Source organism: Passer montanus, unplaced genomic scaffold, assembly GCF_014805655.1.
Source record: "Passer montanus isolate IOZ18808 unplaced genomic scaffold, ASM1480565v1 scaffold11, whole genome shotgun sequence".
Lineage (NCBI taxonomy): Eukaryota > Metazoa > Chordata > Aves > Passeriformes > Passeridae > Passer > Passer montanus.
In genome coordinates this window covers 23,398,066-23,421,930 of record NW_024357613.1, presented here as the reverse complement: position 1 = coordinate 23,421,930, position 23,865 = coordinate 23,398,066, and the positions used below count along the sequence as shown (strand labels likewise).

General features: G+C 40.0%; 1 protein-coding gene across 1 annotated transcript; it reads left to right on the top strand.

The window, feature by feature from the left end:
* Positions 1-2,775: 2,775 nt before the first annotated feature.
* LOC120511224 (protein scribble homolog) lies at positions 2,776-22,499 on the top strand. Its single transcript, XM_039727996.1, has 7 exons — positions 2,776-2,802; positions 3,146-3,349; positions 5,498-5,734; positions 6,247-6,336; positions 7,245-7,322; positions 9,033-9,128; positions 22,219-22,499. Exons 1-7 carry the CDS (start codon positions 2,776-2,778, stop codon positions 22,369-22,371), a joined length of 885 nt encoding a protein of 294 aa, XP_039583930.1. The 3' UTR covers positions 22,372-22,499.
* Positions 22,500-23,865: the final 1,366 nt, after the last annotated feature.

Below are 23,865 nucleotides of genomic sequence, written 5' to 3'. Positions count from 1 at the left end.
CTGGTTTTACAAAACAAGCAGTGTTACACCGCCCACATACCCATGAAGCTTAAAGTCCTGAATGCCGAATTTGCCTTCTTTGTTTCATTCCAATTACTTTAAAGAAAATGTCAATCTATGTGCAACTCACTTTGTGTTTACTGCTGATGACTGAAACCAGTCATGTTTATAATCTTTTTGGGTCTTAGCTTCCCACATATGAAACACAAGAAAGAACTTCCAAGCTCTATCTGTGTGTAAAAAGACAATTATAATCTGTAAAATTCTGTAATAACTGATTTTTCTTTCTTCATATTAGGATATTTGCCTGTAGCCTTCTGTCTCAAAGCATGGTCCTGTACTATTTAATAAAATGAGAATGAACTAATAAATTACTGGAGGTTTTTAAAGAGACCTTCATTTTTGGAGTACAAATCTGCTGTCACCTGGACAACATTGAGGGGAAATGGATGCTTGTTGCCTATCTAAATCAGTTTTCATTAATACATGAGAATAACGAATTTGTTTTATTTTTGGCAGGGAAAGCAAAATCCAGTAAAAAAAAAACCAAACAGTCTGAGTGGTTGAATTCACTATCTTATTTCCAGCCCTCTCTTTTCTTTCTTCAAAAAGGATCAAGTTGTAAAAAAATAATTAGGGATTAAGATTTGTTTGCAAAATAATATTAGCCTGCACTTACAGCAGTAGTATTCAGTGGCTTGGTTTCTCCATTTTACTTTGTGGAAGTAGAATTCATGTGTTTTGCATATAGCAGGTATATGAAGATGTAGACTAAAGAACATTCCTAGTTGTTCCATTCCATCTTTTGCTATTGATACAACCAAATCATGAAACTGCTTTCATAAAGATAATGCTATCCACACTACTGTGTAGACCTGCTGAAAATTCTTTGCCAGAATTGTTCTGTTGTTTCTATTTTACTTTGTAGTAGTGTAGATCAATGATGTTAAAGTCTATATTTTATTGGGTTACAGGTATTAAACAGGTACTGAATTTTCCTTACAGCTGTATGGCAGCATGAGGAAAAGCCTCCTGCCATAGGAGAAGGCAGACAGGGAGCAGGAGTGCCCTGTAGCTGTGTTCCCAGCTGAACTGCAGGAGGCATAGGGATGGAAAATCTACTGATGTTCATCACCTTTGCATACAGGAGGCTGCCACTGCAGCTGAGTCTATGCCTAAAGTGATGGAGGGATTGTCAGCACAAGCTGACAATTTGAAATCTGTCTGTTGCTTTGGGAGAATAGTCTTTTACTGGTTTTACAGAGTTTGGCAGGCTGAGTTTGAGAAGCTGTTCTTTAGGATTAGGGATCAGGGTCAAACAAGAATGAGATGTTTTCTTGGAAGAAGTTAAATGCTTCACTATACCCATGTTTATTTTTAGAGTGAAATTGCTTTATGACTTCCTAATGAGCTTGAAAGTTGACAAGGATTTAAGCTGTGTCATGAAATACCCTGAACACTGAGAGATGGCACTCTAGCTAGTCTGAAGTACAACTATCCAAGCCACTAGCAGACAATTTCACCTAGTGTACTGTTTATCTGTCTGATTAGAATTGCTGTCCCCCTAGTTAATATTCACAGAAAGCAAAGTTTCTGTTTAAGGGCACCCTGTGTTTCCTTATTCAAGACGAGTATGAAGAAAGATCAGGAGATATCCTGCCTTGCATTTTGAATTGTCAGGAGGAAAGGGAGCCACTGCTATGTTCTGATTGTTTGTGCTGCTTTCCCATTGATCAACTAAATTGGCAATCAGCTCCACTGTCCTGAGCAATGTGGTTCAGAATAACCAGAAATATGGGCTATTTACCAGCAAATAGCAATATCACTGAGTGTCAGTGCAGTTCAAAATGTGGTTTAACAGCAAATTTCGTGCAGGAAAAGGCCAATCATGCCTTCCTTCTACAGTACAAATAATCCTGTGATGGGGTTATCATCTTTTCAAGACTCACAAAAAGGTCTACACTGTTTTCAAGTGAGATGCTTGCATACTGTCATTTCCATTTCCTAGTGTTTTCAGCCGTCCTAAAACTGAGAGAATTGAAGAATCCCAAGGGACGACCTTCTTTGGCAGATGAAGATGAATCAGTGTGTCCAGCATGAACAGTCTTGTCCTATTTCCTTGTCTTTTCCCACCTTAGATCCAATAGAAATTGTGACATCTGGGTTGCTGGTAGCAGCAGTGTATCTCTGTGTGTGTGTGTGTGTGAGAATGTAACCATTCTGCATTTAAAAAAGAAAATGGAAACTTAAAGAACTGTTAAATCTGAATCAAATACATGTTAAAACGTGAAGGTCGCCATGTGCTTCTGATTGCCCCACCAGAAGCTTCTTGAAAATTGGTTTTGTTAGTTTGTTTTCTCCAATGAAGTTCCTTATTTGTTTGGCATCAGGCTACTTTTTGCCATTGGATTTGTATCACTTTAAGAAAATGCAGAAGTGAGATTTAAAGAAATCTTCAAAGAAAGACAAAGGTTGCTTTGAAAAATCACTTCTAAAATTCAGTGTACATAATTTAGGTACGTAAGCAACCTTGACACAACTTTTCATGTATAACTTCTGAACGAGAAAGGTGGAGTATTTTGGATGCAAATAAGTAATGAACATTTTGGGATAACTGAACTATAATCACTTTGTGAATCAGCAATTTCTTAAAAGGTCAGTTAAGTGTTGTGCTTTCTATTGGTACCATTCAACAAATGAAACATTTTATTTAATGAATAATGAAGAGAGGAGTGACTTAATAGTTTTTTTTTTAAACTCAGGTCATGCGATGAGATGGTCACTGAAGGTCTAAGTACTCTTGTTTGTTTTCTTAGTAGTTCACTTTATTGAAGACTGTTGTTGATCATTAATTCTTCTTTATGATGCTGAAGGTAGGCTTGGTCCCATGCTCTTATAAGTCCTTAAAGGCTTCCACTATTTTCAGCAGCCTCTGCCTGCTCTTTGTGTCACCAGCAATGCCCATTAACTGGCAAAGTGTCTCTGTGTGACTGAAGGTACTTCTAAAGGTAAAAAAGGGAAATGCAGTATTTGCAAGAATCTAAAATACCTTGCAGAACTTGCCAGGCAGTTCCTGCACTTACATACCTCAATTGCTTTCTTAAAATCTATTCATTTCCTTTTTAAAATGTCCTCTTTCCCTCAGGACTCTATTAAGTGGCTTCCCAAGTCTCCTAAACTGTACAGTGGCCATAACTGGAGCTCCCAGGGCTCTCGCTGGGCCTCATTGAAAGGGAAGGAAGGTTTTCATGGTGGCAACCTGTACAAGTTCAGCTCTGCTAATGGAAAATGGAGAGAAGGAAGGATCAGTCCTGAGCAAGAAGCAGAGGAACTCGAGGATCCTGATGATGTAAGTAGTCTTGAAACTGGGAGAGACAATGTGTGTCTATGAAGAGGCTGTAGCTGCTCACACTGCTGTGCAGCACAGCACTTTGGGTTTGTGGGACCTGCACTGCTTATACTCTCATGTCCTTGCTTGTGCAGAGGGTACAGAGCTATGTTCAATGTTTTATTCCTTCACTTGTCTTGCAATTAATTCATCCAACCCTCAAGAGTACAGTTTGACCTGCAGGTTAAGATGAGTGACCTGAGCAGTGATGAGACACGTTTTTTACTTTACTCCTGCTTACATCCCCAGTTACCAAGCTCCCTCCATCTCTTTTCAGGTACGTAGGTTGCTGGCAGCACTTGGGGCTCAGCATCTCCCTAGGCCTGGATGGTAGAAAAGTGAGGTTGCAGTGCTTCTCCACTGCATGTTCATTTTGGGTGCTGCTCTTCCAGGATGCTGATGTCCGTGAGCCCCTGCCTGCTGTAATTTCTCCAGCCTGTGCCTGCCAGGTGTCTGTCACCCGTGTGCAGCCTGGCTGTCCTTTTGGTCCTAGCCTGGGAAAAGGAGGAGGTGGTGATTGCACCCGTGCAGCCTTTCCCTTTCAGGGCATTGCTCGCCATTCTTCCTGATGTTAGCTGGAAGATGAGGCAGGAATTGGGGCTCCTGCTCCTCTTCCAGGACTTTGCTTCCTTCCTAGCCCCTGTGAGTGCTGCTGCCCCCTCCTCCAGCCCACAGTCCTGGCTCTTTCCCATGGCCTTCTTCCCTGGCACCCACAGCACTGCAGACGTGTCCAGGTTAGTCAGCCTGGCACTGTAAAGAGAAATCTCTCTCAAGAGAAGAAAGGTAATAAATGCTTTATGTGAGTCAAAGCTAAGCAAATTCCCTTTTAAGTGAAAATGGGAAGCAATCATGCCTTTTATGCTTTCCCTGGGGTTGGCAATACTTCTTTCTATCCCAACCAAAAAGAGATTGTGGGAAAGTGCCAATATAGATTGAAAAATAAACTGTCCAGTGGGGTTCTGCACAGCTGTTCAAGGTAATGCCACTGCTTTTTATTTTGGTATTAAACTTCCAAGCTTAGAAAAACCCTTATGGGGTTTATTTTCAGAGGTGTTGATGTGTGTTTGCTGCATCATTTTGCTGCCAACAGAAGATAGAAGGATTTGGGAAATATGAAGATTTGATTTGACATGAACCCATCAAATTAAGGAGCAAAAATCAGCTAAATATAAGTAAAACATTCCTAAAATGAGAACAGAATTTGAGCATTGTGTCTGAATTTAATTTAACCCTTTGCCAGGAACAACTGATAGCTGGAAAACATCACTACATTTTGCAGTCAAATTGTCTCAAACTTTAATTGTTTGGTGGATGTATTTTAATTGTGTATTTCTCTCTTCAAGCCCTTGTGGTTTAGCCAAGCATAGGGTGACATTGTGAGCTCCTCACTGCATCTCAGAGTAGGTTCACCCTAGGGCCAGGCTTCAGAGTAGGCTTTAGTAGGCATCACCTTTGAGGTTAAATTTCCAGAGGACTCCTAAATCATTGAAGTTTGCAGGTCTCCACTGACTGCCATTTGCAAATGAAGTCAATCCAATGACTGACACAAAGTCTTAGATGTGTAGATGCAAGGTAAGGGCTTGCCTTCCCTCTCCCACCTATGCTCCCAAGAATGGCATGTGAGTTTTGAGGCACTGTAAGAAACATTTTATTTTCTATATGGAAATACCTTTCCTTTGCATTGTGTGTGTGGTTCCTTCCCCCAGAACCGTGGATTCAGTGCTACAGAGCTGCCAGAGGCTGCCCAAAATAGTCTTGTTCTCTTGCTCTGCCATTTTCACATGGCATTGCAGGATTTATTCACATATCTGTGTGTTACATGTGCTTGTGTGTGCCAAAGAATCTAGTGAAAGGCTATACAAAATCCCAGTCCTCTCCCTGTTCCCTCAATTTCAACCCCAGGTTTGAAGGCAAAACATGCCCAGAGAAATAATGGTGAAAGAAATCTTTCTATGTCTGCTGTAAAGTTTCAGTTTTCTCTTCAATGAAATAAATTCTATCAACAGCAATGTGAGAGTGAGGAATGAGTTCACGTTAGCATGGGTAAGGTCTGTGTTTCAGATTCTCCTTGCTGTTGCTGTGTTTACCTTTTTTATCTTTAACCCCCAGGAACCTATTTCCAAGTTTTCCGGCAGCCTTTTTGATAGCAACGAAAGCACGCGAGATCAAAGAAATACCAGAACAACGCCTCAAGAAAGGCACAAGCTGGCAATGAAAGGGAAGGCTCTTCCAGGATCTCACCCCAGGGTGCAGCCACCTGTGTCAGCAGCAGGCAGCTTCCCCGGCGAGAGCGGCCGGCCCGCGGAGGAGCTGCGGGTGCTGGATGCGCCGCAGCCCCCGCTGAAGGTTGGAACTGCTGCAGGGGCTGGGCTTGCTGCTGCTGGGGGCTCTGCATGGCCGTGGGGCACTCCCTGTGTCTGTGGGGAACTCCTCTGGGGTGAAGCAGTTTATGAAAGATGCAAGGAAGGCGGTACAGTGCATGGCAGATGTCATGAGGCTTGCCTTAAAGAGGGTAAGGGCTCCCCGTGGCTTACATGGAAAAAGGATTTCCCATTAAAAAACCCCATTAAAGCCCATTTTCCTTGTAGCCATGCACCTCACTTCATATATCCAGCAGTGGTATCGTGAGGCCAAGTCAAAGGTATGTGCAGGTGGGCACTGAGCTGAGTCTTTGTTCAGTCCATAACCCTTGCATGTGCCAGTGTTGAAGTGTAGCACCATTTTTCACAGGGCTGGGCTCTCCAGGGACATGTCTGCTGATGTTCAGAGTGGGAGGTAGATTTTCAATGTTCACATAATTAATGGCAATAATTTTTGCCTATTAATCAGGTCACTTATCCGTTATAATTCTTTTCCAGGTAACCATTACTGTGTGCAGCCAAATGGGGAGTCTTGGTATTAGCATTGCTGGTGGAAAGGGCTCATCTTCATGTAAAGAAAGCGATGAGGTGCATTTCATTATTAAAAATTTATCTAGTTAGAAATAGACTGATGAGTAGTTCCTTGAGTTACTGTGTTTTGTTGTTTGCTTTCTGAGATTGTCCTTCATGTAACATTTCAATCTTTCTAAAGCTAACAAGGGTAAACATAGGTAGCTTATTTCCCAGAGTAGGTTCTGGGAATCTGGCAGATTTTGATGGAGAGCTCCAAGTTAGAGATAGACTGATGACTAGTTCCTTGAGTTACTGTGTTTTGTTGTTTGCTTTCTGAGATTGTGCTTCACGTAACATTTCCATCTTTCTAAAGCTAACAAGGGTAAACATAGGTAGCTTATTTCCCAGAGCAGGTTCTGGCATTAGATCCGGAAGGGATGATTTGGGAGAGACACCCAAATGTAAACCAATGATTTTGCAAAGGCAACCTGATGGCTGAAACACTGTTGTCTAATTCTCATTTTCTGCCTCATTTTGGGGTTACTCTCTTGGCAATCCACATGCCTCTCCCATCTCATTTGCTCATTCCCAGGAGCTAACCTGATTTGAGAGAAATATTTCACACATCTTCTCACTGATTTATCTTTTAAATAAATCTTTGTTTTCCAGTCTGTTCCCCATGGCACAGTGTAAACAATTACTGACTTTTGTTTATTGTTGTATGTGTAAGCCATGGAGGTTGTTTTTTTTTTTCTTGTCTTGCTAATGTGCTAAGGCATCTAGTTTTTAATTTTATGGGGTTGTTTTTTTTTTTTTTTTTGTCTTGCTAATGTGCCAAGGTATCTAGTTTTTAATTTTACGGAGGCAACAAAACAATAAAACAATAAGTCTTGAAAATTAATTACTTCCCATTTGCTTTTTATGTCAATGGGAGAACAATGTGAGAAACTGTCACTTCTGAAACCTATATTTTGTTTTACCAGGGGATCCTGATTGCTCGGCTGCCAAAAGATGGTCCAGCAGACTTGGCTGGTGTACAAGCAGGAGACAGAGTGGCTGAGGTAGATGGGTTGTTTGTCACTGTGGGGTGTGTTCTCTTGTTGCTGTCTTTAAATCAAACCACTTAGAGTTGGGGAACTTGACATCCAGATCTAGGCTGGCCTTAGCTTTTTAGATCCTTCCATTATGAAGAAATGATAATAACATTAAATTGTTGTATTCCTTCTTATTATGTTCTAGTTGTCAGATCTTTATGTTCAAAGTGCTTAACAAAATATTATTCACTTAAATGAACAATTTATAAAGGAAAATAATGGTCTTAAGTGGTTATGTAAGTATAAATGACGTGTTTCATCCAAGAACCTTTCTTGTGACATAGATTTACTAGATGAGTTTATTGCAGTTGCAACAAAGAAATATAAACCAGATGAGCTTGTTTCCCCAAGGTAATTTTTGGTGGGAAGAGAAAAGCTCAAAATAACTCCCCTGATGGAGGCTTGTAGTGCCAAGGGATAACTTGCCCCTCAGGCTGCTCCACCTCAAGCCTCATCTTTCCTAGCAGAAGCCACATTCCTGAGCTTCAGAATTTCCAAGAATAATGGGGAAAAATAGTCACATACAGTTTTGTGTTACATACTTTTGATGTACCGTTTGGTTTCTCCCTGCTGAGAATGGTGGACTAGGAAGAGAACCTCTACAGAATGACTTTAAAGTGTAACTGGTCCATATTTGTTTCAGCTCTTGTTCTCTTAAACTGTCATTTATACTTGGTTAGATTAATAGTTTTTACTCCAGCATGGTCCATGTTGAATTAAGGTGGGATAGAGCAAGCAATATTGTATGTCTGTTAAATCGTCAGGAATAATGATACAACCTGTATCAGCCAAAGACTTTAATGATAAATTAATCTACTAATTTTGTAAAACTATGCTATAGAATTATTGATAGAGGGTGGTGTTCCATTATGTCCAAATATTGTGTTTCTTTGGCAGTTCTTAAAATGTTAATTGTAGATAAAAATCGATGTAATTCTACATTTTTTCTTTTATGAAAGACAAATGTAACAAATTAGAGAGAATGTAATAATTCTCTACATATTTCACATTATCATATAATGTGGGAAAAATCACAGGATTTTTAGTTGCTGTACCTTTACCTTCTGAGCAGAGTTTCTGATCAAGTTAATATCTTAAAAATCAGCCCCATTGCTCAGGTTCTTCCATGAGGCTGTAATTAATTATTTATCTGGGGGACTATTTGGAATGTACTAGGTGTTAATGTCTGTCCACTTAGTCAATAGTGAAACAAGTGGAAAAAAAATAATTCTGTTACATCCTGTTCTGCCCTGCTGTTATTGTACAAATAGTTAGGATTTCTCCATCTCCCACAAGATGGCAGAATCATTCATCTTTAAAGAATATAGAAAACAACTCTGCTTTTTGTGTGTATGTGTGACGAGAAGGAACTAATGAGGTGTGCTATAGAAATACTGCAGTTTTTACCACAGGACTAACCTGTGTACAAATAACAAGCATTTTTCTCTTGACACTTTGTGTTACAACTTCTTATTATTGTACTGGTAATTTCAACAGTTCAAATATAAAATTCACCAAAAATGGGAAACAGCAGGAATTGCAATTTTATTTGCTTTTGTTGTACAACCACATGTAGCAATAGGGCCAGGTGTTTGTATACTAACTTGAGAGGGGGGGAACTCCTCTTCTTAATCAGCATTCAGAATAAAAATATGTTTCTGGTGTTTTCTTTTAAAGGCAACCTTTGTTTCAGAATCTGCTGCCCTTGATGCTGGTCCTACTGAAGCTTCCCCCAAGGGCAGCCCCTCCCCGACAGTCAACCATGTCATCACAGTAAGTGGGATGCCCCCAGTAAACAACAAGTCACTCTTGCCTAAGAAATTTGTGTTGTCTTAATGTTTGTGTTGTCTTTATATTAATGGTAGTGAAGACTGGCACAGAACTCAACACATCAAAGATCAGAGACCTTACCAAGCATTTAGGTGGCTGTCACTGCAGCTGGGACATGGCTTCTGGAGGAGGTCAGCTCCTGGGTGAGCACCCACATAGCAGAGCAGAGCTTTTGGAGCACTCTGGTTTGGGGGCTTTAGGGTGGTGTAGATGCCCCCAGTCTGAGTCATCATTCTGTCGTCTGGACTCTGTCTCTGGCTAATGCAAGGAGCAGCATCTCCAGGGTCTCTCTTTTAGGAGGGAGAGGGTGAACTGCTTCCTGGAGGTGGTGACCATTTTCATCTTCTGACTGGAGGGGGAAGTTGTGTCACAGGCTAAGTCATTGCCTGTATTTTAGGTGACTGGTGAGAGAAAACCTACTGCACGAGTCACAGGAGGCAACAGCTGAGCCTGCAGGGTGGCCTTTAGAAATGCACTTTTTTGAACTTTTGAACTCCCAGTATGGCTTTACTAGGAAGATATAATAAGATCAAGGTATCTGAATAATTAAGGTCAAAAAGCATGTTACTTGTGTGGAGCTTGAAGTACCAGGAAGCAACAACTGTTTCTCTTACAGCAAATGCCAGAGGAATGATTTGTTTGATTCCTCTTCTTTCAGTCTTTGTCTAAATCTTTCTCTGTGAATACAATTCACAACCCAGGTAATGGCAAAAAATGGAAGTATATATTATATAAAAGACTGTAATAAATGACCATATCAGTTTTTGTTAACCCTTTAGATAATTAACCTGATTTGTTAGTTGACTGAAAAAGTGAGCAAATGGATCATGAAATGCTTTTCTCTGGTTTCCTGTGTTAGTCACTTTTTGCCATATTGAGCTATAGCTTGTGTCCATGAGATAAACTAAGAAAGGTTTTCCCTTCTATTAGTTGCTTAAAGAAACTTATTTTGAGGTCTCTGGCCTTCAATACCATCTTGTAGATCATCATTTAGACCAGCTTTATTTTCCAGCTTAAAACACTTCCATCAATTTGGGGTTTTTTTGTCTTATTGTACCTGGTAGCTATTTCTTAGTCTTCATCAGCATTGCAGGAAGCATGAGGCTTCCTGTTAGAGGAACCACTGTTGGAAGGGTTTATTCATACACTGGCAGTGGCCTGGATCTGTTGCAGTAGTATCTCACTTTTAGTATTTTCATCCAAAAAGGAGAAATTACTGTATTTTTATGTTGTATGCCTCCCTTTAAAGTTCTTCATGTGTAGTGGGGGAGGAGGCAGATTAGACTGAGATACTTAGAGCAGAGTACTCAGAGGGAGTCATGTGTTCCAAGTGTCAGAATTAACCAATGTGCAAGTTCTTTGGTGAAGAAACATTTGTATTTCTGGTTTTGTTTCTTTTTGGAAATCAAAATCTTGGTGCTGTAGCAAATGATACATGTTATTGCCTGTAACCTGGAGCAGCATTCATCAATTTTAGGGATATGGGCTTGTGAGGAGTATCCTGCTGACTTGGGGTCGTTCAATTTCTCATCTGTTCTCACCTCGAAGTCTCTCTTATTCCTCAATAACTGAAGGAAATCTTATTATCTGAAAAATGTTTAGAGCCTGGCTTCTCATGGAGGACTTGCTTTGCATGTTCAGATAAGCAGGTGGCAGTAGGGCCTTAATGCAGAATCTTCTTCTGTGTTAGGAATATAGGAAGGTTCATTTCCTTTGTATTTCTGATCAGGTTTCAATAGAAGATGGTTGTGTCTACATCAAGGGAGGGAAGGATTGAAGCATAATGGCAGAGAAACCAGAGACTCCTATTACTATTCTATGAAAACTGTGTGCCAGATGGTGTCATCTTTCTTCTCCCTTTCTTCCATGTCATCATCCTGCCTTCCAGCACATACTGTCTTCATCTGTTTATTTTTATTGAATTTTAATAAACATCCTCTTTGCATATGCTGTCTGTGATAATATTTGCCTCATTCTTGCTAGCCACAGCCCTCCCCATCTCTGAGCCAGCTGCTCTGGCATTACACAGGCAATGCTGCTGCCAGGCTCAGGTTTCCTCTATTTTCCACAGGCTTGGTTGCTCTAACTGCTTCTAAAAGGCTCATGCAATTGTTAACTCATCCAGCCAAACTCAATTTCAAACCCTTTGTGTCAGCTTTCAGATTTCATGACAGTGTGAATGACCAGTAATTAATTGGACAAACTAAATGTTCTTTCACAGTGAGTCATTGTTTTGCAAAGGAAAAATGAGAATCTTCCTTGGTTTTAATTATAATTGAGTATTTTGCTGACATGTGGATAGAGGGCTCAGAACTTTAATTACAAGTAGATAGTTTTTACACGCAGTATTTTATAGACTTGCCTCACACTAATCACGCCTCAAAATTATGATAATATATTTTACTTTATCTAATATATATATAAAAAATACAAATATTTGAATTGAACCTAAAAAAATAAATCAGGAATATAAAGAAATGTCCATACTGACTTTAACAGAAGAAACTTTAGCTTGGATTCTGGAGTCTTCATTTCCAGTTTTGTTATTGTTTCCTATCCATCCTCTCACAAATGGAACCAACTCTTCGCAATCTTTCTCCATCATAAATATTTTCATTCAGCCTCTGACTGAAATTTCCAGAGGATTTTGTCTGACTGAATAGAGAGTGTTGACAGGTTTCAGCATCTTCTGTCCTTTCATAACATGCATCATCATGCCATCTTCTTTGACTCATTTTTGGGGCTATTAACATAATAAGAATATTAGGTAGTTTGTAATTATTATCAAGTTTTCATGATATTTTAATCTAGTATTTAACTTAAATTGTTAGCATATTATTTGATTTAATTTTATGCCTTTGCCCTGGGAATTTCCTTAATTGTATTTTTTCATTTAGTTCACCGGGGTACAAGTGTCACTGATACTTTTCAAGGAAGGTTAAAGTAAGAATTACCAATTAAAAGTGATTGTGTGAATAACTAAATAAATAAATAACAAGTGAAGCTTACAGTACTGAAAAAATCTGAAGAACTTCTTTAGAAGGCTAAAAATGCCAAATTTTTTGGCTGCTGTTAAAAATCCAGAGATACCAAACATTCCTAAATCTGCTGAGAAAACAGAGAAGTGTACTAGAACCTGTGGTATGTTTCAAAATGAAATCCTCTTGTTCCTGCAGAAGGTGCATAAGCAGGTACACATCTCCCACAGTATGCAGGTGCTGCTCTTCTGCCTTTGTCTCATATTGTTCATATGCAAGTCGTGAGAAATCTTACATGGGTGAGAATCCCAGCAGTTCTACCTTCTTCATTTCCAGCTGATAAAGACTTTCCAAGAAAAAACCTTGATCCACTTACATTAGTTAAAAATCTTCAAATATCTAATTATCAAAACCTTTCTTTATTCATCTGAGCATGTTCTAAACATATCAGAAAACTGAAATCATACAACATAAAATAAAACATTTGTTTCTTTAATCATTGTCTTACTTTGTTGAATTTTAAAAGCAAAGCCAGTGGAGTACTCAGGTCAGAGAAGCAGTATAAAAGGAGAAAACTAAAGTCAGATTCAGAATGTCCTTATCATGAGCAAAGCCAGGTTTCTTCTTAAGCTTGTTTCAAACAGTAAAGACCTTGCTCACATCACAGTGTTTGACTGACCTATAGCACTATAAGGTCTACTACTTCAAGTTTCTTATGAAGAACTGCTTTATCCCTTCTCCAAAACATTTTCATGACTCTTTTAATCTTGTTAGGTAAGGGTGTTGGTGTTTTTATGTTATTCTTTTTTTCTATTCTGACAAGCTAAGTTTGTTTAAGAAGTCAGGAATCTAACTCTCCACTGCCTTGCATCTTGTGCAGGTTTACAAGTGTTTCTAAAGAAGCCTGTGAGCCTTGTTGGGTTAGGTAACCTCAGTCATCATGTGAGCTCCAGTGGAGTGTGAGCACCCCTGATTGCCTCCTCCATTTCATCTCCTAGTTTGCTTCTGCTTTTATCTAAGCAACTGAGTGTTTCTGAGTCACCATGAAAGATGGAACATAAAAGGTGTGTGTTGTAGACACTGTGTTTGTCTCCATAGTGTAGTGGGTAGGGAACTTATTTTGTGAATTTGAAATTAAGTTCCTGCTCCCAACAAATGCTTCTGTTTGCACAGTGTATCTTTTTTCTCTCCTCCTTTTAAGTAGTTTTCTCACACACTCAGCCAAAACTAACTAATTTTAAACTTTAAGTTCTTGGATTTTGCAAAGCTTGTAATTAACGATGCTAAATAGGAAAAACCTTTTAAAAAGACAGGACATTAATTGATCTTTTCAAGTTACCATATTAAAATACATCCAAGTTAGAGAAAATCTACAAAGTGAGCCCATCATATGGTAGACAGTATAAGCACTGCAGACAATATAAGCAAAAACATACAAAAGACAGACTCAAGCAAGGCACCTTGAACTGTGCTGTAGGATAGCATATTATTTTTGAATAAAAGAGGATAAGTATGTAAAGAACTGCACAAATAATAAACAATGTCCTCCCTTGTGAAAGGCATCCTCATGGACTCTGGGAGTACTGCAGGGGAAGAGACTGCACTGTGTTCCTGCAGGCTTTCAGACAGCCACTGCCTTCCACAGGGGTGATGAGTTTTCTTCAAAAAATCAAAGGGTTGGCAACTTGGGTAGCTCTGCTTGTGGGGGCAATGCCTTTTAAGTCTCCTGATGTGGTCAGAGCAATGCATTTTCTTTGATGTTTTCATAGCATCAGGCCATAAATGATTACACACTTATATGAAAGCACTTATATGAAAATCTGTAAGTCAGGTTCCAGTGTCAGGGAAGTCACTACCCAGTGGTACAGTAGAAGATGAAAGAAATGGACCAAGGACAATTTTTCATACACAATTTGAATAATATAAAAGCCTTTTGTGCATGACAGCATTGCAGATATGACATTATGAGAATTGATCTTGCATTTTTGTGTTGAGTTTGACACAGCTCCATCTTTCTTGCCTTGTACATAGCCCTTGGGAGGCACTTGGCAGAAAGCAAGAACAGAAAGGAGCTTTGCTCTAAATTTAGTGACATGACCAAATGTTATATATACTGCATGCTGGAAGACAGATGAAACATGCAAGATGTTCTCTTGCTATTCCAAGAAGTAGAGAAAATACTCAGTTTTGAAACTGGACTGTAAAATATATCAATATCTAGGAAATTCACACAAAGGAGATTTCCCTAGAATTATAGAGTGGCTTGGGTCAGAATGTACCTTTAAAGGCCATCTTATACCCCACTTGTAGTGACCAGGGACATCTTCCATTAGAACAGGTTGCTCAGAGCCCTGTCCAACCTGTCCTTGAATATTTCCAGGAATGGGGAATTCACATCTCTCCGAGCAACCTGTTCCAGTGTTTTACTACTTGTCTGGTTCATTGACTTCCAGGAAATCACACTGAGCTGAATTAGGTTTTGGAGTAAATCACTGTGCACAGTGTTGGAACAGCAACAGGGAAGAGAGATGGGCTGGTGGGGTAGCCCCTGCTCAGGGCCCTCACCAGGCTGCTGCACACAAAACTGAGGCAGCACTTCCACAAGCATGGTGCCAAAGCTCCTCTGGCAGTGCTTGAGAGTGGTGTGGCTGCTCCAAGGGCAAGGGTGAACTGAATGATGTGCTGCCCTCTCCCAGCCCCAAGCAACAAAAGGTGTTGTCATGGGCTGGTTGCTCCCTGAGTGCAGCAGCACAGGTCAGACACATTTCCTTGTGCAGAGGTCTTCTGTAGCCAAGTGCAATGAGGTGCTTCATCCATGCCTCGCCAAAGATTTATCTTGCCCAGAGTGTAGGAGAGATTTATACCTCTCCCTCCATACGACTTTACAATTTCTGGGGTTTGGCCAGAGGTCAAACACAGCAGTAGAATAGCATTGTAAAGTTCTGGGGAAAGGAATGCAGCCAGGGATTTCTACAACCAGAAGAGCTGAGGGTGCACCATTAACACAAGCTTATTGAAACGTCCCTGATGTGCTGTGAAAGGGGAGCTGTGTTGAATGCCTGGAGAGGGTTTCCAGGTTCATGTGTTTTCATCCCCACAGCTGGGCATCAGCTGGTCTCTGTCCCTTGGCCCTGCCCCTGCTGCTGTGCTCGCTCCTGCCTGGAGGGTGGGGTTGCTTGTGAGTAATGAACTCAGGGAGATAATTGGATCTCTTCCTCTCTCTTTGACTTGTATTTCCTTGTTTCTTTTTGGGGAAAAGGTTGCTTTTTTCTATTGCTGCTGACCACTTCAGACAAGAACACCATGCTGGTTTGTTGGGAACTGTGCAGCTCACATCTGCTCCTTCTCTGCTGTTCTGTTGCATCTTCTTTTAAGAATTTTTGCATCCTCTTTTAAGAATTTTTATTTAAAAGTCCGGCTGTGTAATATTTTTTAGGCATGAGTAAATGCCCTACTTTACTAAATTAGATTTAGACAGTTTCTTCTGTGAATACAGTCATTATTAAATGTGGTCTTTTGCATCTAGCAAAGGACTGTTTTTATTATTTGACTTCTCACTTCAGTGAGAAGTCTAAATTTCCTCGTCAGGTCTAAAAAACTATTTCCATCCCCAGCAATGACAAAACAGGTAAGACTAAGTATGAAATCATAACATTATTCATGAGGTTTACATAAACCCCTGCACATGCTCTCAACTGTGTTGATAATTTTGTTTTCCCCAGTTAAGGGTACCATCCTTAGCACTGGAGCCAGGGCAGATCAGCTGTACAGTCAAATTTTAAAAATAAGCATTATTTAAACACAAATTTCAATATGAGGAGATCTAGGCAGGCATTCCTATTGTAGGTATTTTATAGCTGGGGAACATTTTATAGCTGGGGAACATTAAAATTTACCCGATTGTAGGTATTTTATAGCTGGGGAACATTGTCTTTTAAAATTTACCCATTTGAACTAGAGTTAAAAGTATGTCTGGTTTTCTTCCTAAAAAAGGTCAATCCAAATTCTTTTTTCCTGCCCTTATTCCATCAAGCTTTGGCCTTTCATGTGTCTTTTCACCTTCTGATTTGTAGCCTCTGTCCCCAGCATCTGGCCTTGCTGCCAGCTGTGATTTGCCCTGTCGCTGCTGGCTATGCCTTTGATGAGAAGCTTGGGTTGTAGCTGTGACTGTTGCCTTGAGAACTTCCCTCTCTGGCTAATATTGGAGTATGGATCTGTGGGCTGGCAGAGGCCAGGGGAAGGCAAAGGCTTATAAAAGAAAAACAAAATGATGGGGTTTGTTCTGTTCAGTTTTAGTTTTGAAAAAATTATAAAAATACATCATGAACTGTCTTTTGTGGACTGTTCTGCAACATTTTGGACAGACATTTTGACTAGAAGGAAAGCATATGTGTGCATCTGGAAGTTAAGAATTATTGGATGTTAACTTGTTAGCAAAACATCTCATTTATCACGTTTTATTTTAAAAACTGCTTTCAAGCCTCATAGCTAGTTGTGGGATTGTTCCTATCCTGTTTCAGCATGAAAGAATTTTTGCAGCCAATACTGCAGCTGAATTGCCCCAAGTTGTTTAAATGGCTTTATTTTACTTCTTCCTGCAGAGGACCAGGAGTGCACAGGCAGCCCCCTGTCAGTGCTCCAGCTGAAGGACTCTGAGTTTCAATGTAGGCTATTAATCCCATTGAATGAGAGTGTCTGAAATAATTTGATTTTTAGTTATGTGTGATTCAAACAAAATTGAATTTTTTTAAGTGTAGAAAGTCTTAGTTGTTATGTTAAGAAAAGCAACACAAACTGGGTAATGGAAGAAGTTTCTACAGTAAGCCCACTGGTTTTGCTACAGGACATGTCCATTTTGAAGTTTACTTTTTAGGCACTGAAAATGTAATTTCAGGGGGAAATGGAAAAATAGTAACTTGTTTGAAGTAATTAATGATGCATTTTTCTGAAGAAGTATTCTATGTATTTTGACAATTTGAGATTGAATAGTAGTTCCAATATTATTTAAATAATGATATTTAAAGCATGATGATGGAAAGTGAGTAGGAAGACTTTGCAATTTCAACAGAAGAATTTTAAACAAATTCAAACACTGCTGAGTAACCACCAGTGGAGAAAATATTGGAATAATAGAAAATCTAGATAATTTGTCCTCCTACACTGGCATCAATTTTTTTTTTTGGCAGAATTATCTGCAGAAGATAGAAGTTTCACACCTTCCCACGTGCCTTAGACAAATAATTTAGGTGCCTGTACTGGGAAGATTTTCCATTGCCATCCTAAAAGTCTCCGTGTTGCCCTGTCTGAAATGGGTAGTGGAAATATTTTGCTTCCTCTTTGCCGTGCCATTTTTTCACATAGGAAATCTGTTCTATCTTCCCTCAGTCATGCTGCCCCAGGAAATGTACATTCAAATACAAATATAAAGAAAAGCTCCAGGGGCAAAGCTTGCCTATTTAATAGGGTAATGCTGAGGTCAGTGAAGATAAGCAGGGAAAGAAGAAAGTGATGGTAAAATCCCTCCAGGATTCTGGGAAGAGAAGCACTGGGTTTGAGAAAAGGATATAACAGAATATAATACAAGTTTGGAGTTGTTAAGTTTTTTTACTTTCATTTGTTTGTGGTTTGTTTTGTTTTGTTTTTGTTGTTTCATTTTGTAAAAACTGAAAGAGTAAAGGAAGCTGATAAAGTTTATATTGTGATGTTCCTGGAGCTTGGGTGAATGTGAAGGCAGAGAGTGCTGGGTTCTTAGGGGGTGGTTAGGCCACTGTGGTTAGAAATGTGTGTTTCTACATCCATTTTGTGTTGGTTTTGCTTTTTAGAGGAGCTTGATTGATAACTTTTGCTGCAAGGAGAGAGAGAGACAAGAGGCCTGATCCTCTTTTCATTAAATTAGATCTTGTACAAATGCATGCCCTATTACTTAGTTGCATTTGCAATTGCTTAATTTGGCACCATCCTCAGCTGAGAATTTTTTCATTGGTACTGATGATTCAGATTTGAGGAAATGGGCTCCTCAGCATCCTGTCAGGGAGAGAGGCAGAGGAGGATAGCTGGCTGCAGGGGAAGGAGCAGCCATGCTTTAGGGACAGCAGTGGCATGGGTTCACATGGGGTTTCAGAGGAGAGTGGGCAGGGAGATGTGCAGAAAGCAGAGGGGCAGAGATACAGCTGCACTTGGACCAGGACACTTGATTTGTTAGAAAGACTCAACAGGATGTCTCCAAACCAGCGTCTGTGTGAGCTTGGAAAGACTCAACAGGATGTCTCCAAACCAGGAGAGTCAGTGTCTGTGTGAGCTTTCACCTGCCTGGAGAGGGCACAGAGGGGCTGCTGTAGATCAGAACTGAGCCCACTCTTCTCTTGGGAGTGCAGGTTTCCAGCCTTTGCAGCACTTCTGGGCTGAGACACTGAGCAGCCTCTGCTTTAGAAAATTGGTTGCTCATTTAGTGCTGTTTCCTCTTCACCTGCAGCAACATGAACGATTAGATGTAAGACTTCCCCAACACCATGTGTTTTGTGGAACACTTAACACAATCACCTCAGAAATGTTGAAGGAGCACTTTTCATCAATTAAATTTATTTCATAATTTTCAGACCTAGTTCCATCATAATATTTGAAAGATAGTATGCAAGCAGTTATGAAATGTTTGAAGAAAATCTCTTTTAGAAAATTAGTTTTGGTTCTTTGGAAACTGGGTAGTAGGAACCATGGTAAAAAAGAGTAATTAAAAAAGTGACATTCGAAATGGCTAAGGTATTTTCTTCAAAATGGCAAATAGGCACTGGTGACTCTGCTTTGCTAATGAGATACATGTCAGTCATGGGGAGGTCTGCACATATCTATTTTTGAACAGCACAGCACACAAAGAAAGGTCTTCCCTGAGCTTTGAACTGACAGCTCCATGAAATGCAAAGTCTGGTCCTGGATGTGACTGTAGGTAACTTAGAGCATAGACTGTAGGTAACTTAGAGCATAGACCTCTGCAGTAGTTCCTGAGGTGTGAATTTCATTGTGTGACCCAGTAAGCCACCTGTACGTATAGATGTGCATTAGCTGTACTGCAAAGCAGCTGGCTAGTGGCTGTTGTTGAGCAAGAAGCATATTTCAGCAAAGTGCAAGGAAAGCTTCTAAATGATGTCATGTGTGCATGACAAAAATACATCTTCCCAGGCCTTGTAGCTTTGCCAGGGCTTAGGATCTATATAGGTTATTTAAAGCTTCCAGAAATGTGCCCTTAGTTTCAACAGAAGAAGGGGGAAGAAAAAGGTATATAATTGGTGCTCAGTACACCAGGGCATACATTAAATTTACACATGGCTTTAAAATTAGTTTGCATCTACCAGGGGTAAGATTCAGCTCTGGACTGGCACCTGCACTTCGGTGTCTGTGTGTAGTGTGCTGTGAGCCAAGGGGAGTCTGACCTAATGTCAGGGGAGCCTGGGGAATAATTCATTTTATCCAGTGCAGAAACCTCCTGGCTGGAAGTGCAGCAGCCACAAAGCATCTATACGCTTGTGTCATTTTCTAAATCAAATAATGTACAGTGAGGAAATAATATATAAACAATTGTGTGGTGTCAACATTAAACATTGTCATGAAGTAGAAGTAGATGATAAATAAAAGTTCTAACTTTCCTGAAAATTTTCATACTGCTAGGAAGATGGCCACTTTATTTATTGCATACTATCATCTTATCTGTTTGTTAGATACATTGACTCACCCTTCTATGTTTTCATTACATGTTAAACCTTTTTTGGAAAGCAGTAAAAATGAGGATGATTTTGTGCATCAGAATGAAATTTGTAATAATCAATTTATTTATAAAAACAATTACTGATACATTATATGACTATACATCAAGCTCCTGACACTGTTTTTTTTTCCTCAGTTACAGCATTTAAATTAATTTTAAAACATTGCAATACAATTCTCAAAGAACACAAAGTTCTTGTCCAAAAAAATATGAATCAAATCCATGTATACATATTTTACTGACAAATTTAAACATTGATATTTTCTCTTTATGTTTTCTCCTTAAATATATTTTATCAGTAAAGAAGCCGAAATATGCAATTTTTCAGAGATCAATAATTGATGTGATTTATGGTTCTTAATTAATCCTTTATTGCTTTCAGGGGGATGAATTGAATGAATAATGAAGTCAAATTAATTTTCGTTAATTAAATTAATTATTTTTTATATTTACTTGTCTTTATTTTAAAAAAAATCTTAATCTTTTTTTTCACCTGGAGAAGGTTTTTTAAAAGATTAGCTAGGAGAGGAGAGGAAAGGGCAAGTTATCCTAATTTTGCTTTATCAATGGCTTTTTGGCATAAAACAAAAAATGAATGGAGGGCCAAGGGGAATCATCCTTTATTAGATGTGGCAAGAAGCACAGAGACAAGGGATAAGGAAAAGTCTGAAGTACTTAATGCCATTTTTGCCTCAGTCTTTAATAGCAAGACCAGTTGTTCTGTGGGTGCCAGTCCCCTAACCTGTAGCACAAGGATAGGGAGTAGAATGAAAGCCCCAAGGGGAAGTGTTCAACACCTGCTGCACAAGTTAGACACTCATGAGTCCATGGAAATCCACCCAGGGGTACTGAGCGAGCTGGTGAAGAGCTCACCGAGCCCCTTCCATCATCTCTTGGCAGCCCTGGCTAACTGGGCAGGTCCCAGCTGACTGGAAGTCAGGAAATGTGATTCCTATCTACAAGAGGGGCTGGAAGGAGGATCCAGGAAAGTTCAGCTTGACTGACTTCTATGACAAAATGACCCACTTAGATCTTGTCTGCCCAGAATTAGTAAAGCCTTTGACTTAATTTCCCAGAGCATTCTCCTGGAGAGCCTGGTTGCTGATGGTTTGGACAGGGACACTGTTGCTGGGTGGAAAACTGGCTGGATGGCCAGGCCCAGAGGATGGTGATGAATGGTGCTCCATTCAGCTGGTGGCTGGTCACTGGTGGTGCTTCCCAGGACTCAGTACTGGGGCTAGTCCTCTTTAATATCTTCATCAATGATCTGGATGAGGGGACTGAGTGCACCCTCAGTAGGTTTTCTGGTGACACCAGGCTGGGTGGAGGTGGTTTGGACATGCTGCTGGAGGGCAGGAAGGCTCTGTAGAGGGGTTTGGACAGGCTGGATTGATGGTCCAAGGTAATTTGTGTGAGGTTCAATGAGGCCAAGTGTCAGGTTCTGTCCTTCAGTCACAACAGCCCCAGGCAGAGCTACAGGCTGGGGGCAGAGTGGAAAAGGACCTGGGGGTGCTGGGCTTTAGCTGCTGATCATGACCAGTGTGTGCCCTGGTGGTCAGGAAGGCCAGTGGCATCCTGGCCTGTATCAGCAATAGAGTGGCCAGCAGGAGCAGGGCAGGGATTGTCCCCTGTACTCAGCACTGCTGAGGCCACACCTCCAGTGCTGGGTCCAGTTCTGGGCCCCTCACTGTGAGAGAGACATTGAGGGGCTGGATGAGTCCAGGGAAGGGCAATGGAGCTGGTGAAGGGTCTGGAGCACAAGTCCTGTGAGGAGCAGCTGAGGGAGCTGGGGGTGTTTAGCCTGGAGAGGAGGAGGCTCAGAAGAGACCTCATTGCCATCTACTACAGCCTGAAAGGAGATTGTAAAAAGGTGGGGTTTGGTCTCTTCTGTCATGCAACAGGTGACAGGGCAAGAGGAAATGCTCTGAATTTGTGCCGAGGTAGGTTTATACTCGATATTAAGAAAAAAGTCTTTATAGAAAGGGTGTTCAAGCACTGGAAGACATCGTCCAGGGAAGTGGCTGAGTCACCATCCTGGAGGTATTTAAAAGACATGTAGTTGTGGCACTTAGGGACATGGTTTAGTGGTGGACATGGCAGTGCTGAGTTAGTAGTTGGACTTGATGATGTTAAAGGTCTTTTCCAGTCTGAACAATTCTATGATTCTCTATGGTGTTACACCTCTCACATATTTTTTTCTCATCACCTGTTTCCCCTGTCCCTTTAAAATATTCCTATTAAACACTTCCCTACTCTTGATCTGATTCTTTTCTCTGAAATCTTTCACATCTTGCTGAAGATACCCCGGATAATCCTCACACGCCCTTCCACTTCTGATGAAGATGCCGACCAGTTGCCCCCAGACCCTGAGGACTTCGAGCCCGAGGAGCCTGACAGCGCAGAAGGCCATGCCTATTCAGACTGTCTGAGCAGTGCTTTTTATCCTCCCTAATAAAGTACTTTTCTGGCAGGAGTTGATGGGTAGTTTTATTTCCCATTGTTTGATTACATTTAATGTAGTACTTGAACCGCTATGCCTTATTTATAGCGAAAACCATTACGTGGGGGATGGATTTGTGAGGAGAACCCTGTTTGTACTTCTTTGCCTTGAACTTCCTTCAGCAAGAACTTATGAAGTTTGAATGAAATGCACTTGGTCAAATTCTGTGAATGTCACCACATGTTTCAGTAGCCACTTGTAAAGGTACCCTGCAGCACCTAAAGGTAATGGAGAAAAAACCAGGTGATTTTTATTCAGAAGGTACTTTACCCATTTGGAAACACACTGAAAGCAATTGATAGTTGGGTGGGATTTTTAAAATCTTGTATCCATGATTTGTCTATACAGCTCATCCTTCTATTTCCCCCCCAGGTTCCTTTGATTTGTCCGTTTAAATGTCATTTTCTATGAGAATTTTTTTAAAAAAATCTGTCTTTAAATAGTCCTGTTTTTTGTGCTGTTTTTTTTTTTTTGGTTTTTTTTTTTTTTTGTTTTTTTTTACCCACTGAGAAATGTTATCTGTGTTGGAATTCTGTATCTCATTCTATTGTAATAAAGAACAGTGTCTCCAGTTATACCAGTAATGTGAATGTATATCAGATTTGAACAGGACCTGTAGGTTGTATTTGATTAGATCCAAATGCAGGAGGCACCTTATGCAACTGTGTACCTGAGAGTGAAGAGAGAAGCAATTTCTTATGCATGAAGAACTGTCTGAAACTTGTTTGTTTCCCCTGACTTGCATATAAGCAGAATGCTTTTAATTTGCCTTACTGCAGTATGCCTGTATTTCATGTATATGTGTGTGTGTGTGTGAGGTAAGCATTTAAGAGCAAATTGTCCTGTACAACACTTTTCAATCCTTTAATTCTCTTCATTGCTATTCAGTGCATTGGTTTCTAATGCATTTTAAGCTGTTTAAGAAGACCTGTTTGGGACTGTTCTTTTTCTGGGGTTCCACGGTGCTGCCTTAACTCAGAGGTGGGGTCTGGCCCTGCTAGATTTGAATGCCATGACTATCTTTTTATGTACATTAAATGTGCATTGATGGTTTTTATGATGTTTATACAGTTTATTTTCCTGTAAATGTAATATAACACAACCCAGTGACCTGGTAAATGCTCATATTTTATTCATATTCTTGAGAAAGATTTCTCAGGTGATCATTCATAACTTCAATGAATGCTGATAGCTGACTTTTACAGAATTAGAAAATTCCCAGGAGGGTATGGCTGTCACAAAGAGAACAATATCTCCTACTAACAAAAGGGATATTTTATTTTGAAAAGATGGATTTGTGCTAACAGTATGATACCAAGTCAATGGCATTCACTTTGATTTTTTATTATCTTGTACATCTGCATTTTAATTTATGATAGTAATAGGAATATTAAGCTAACTTCATTCATTTGCAAAATGAACATTATCTTAGAATCTCCTATGACT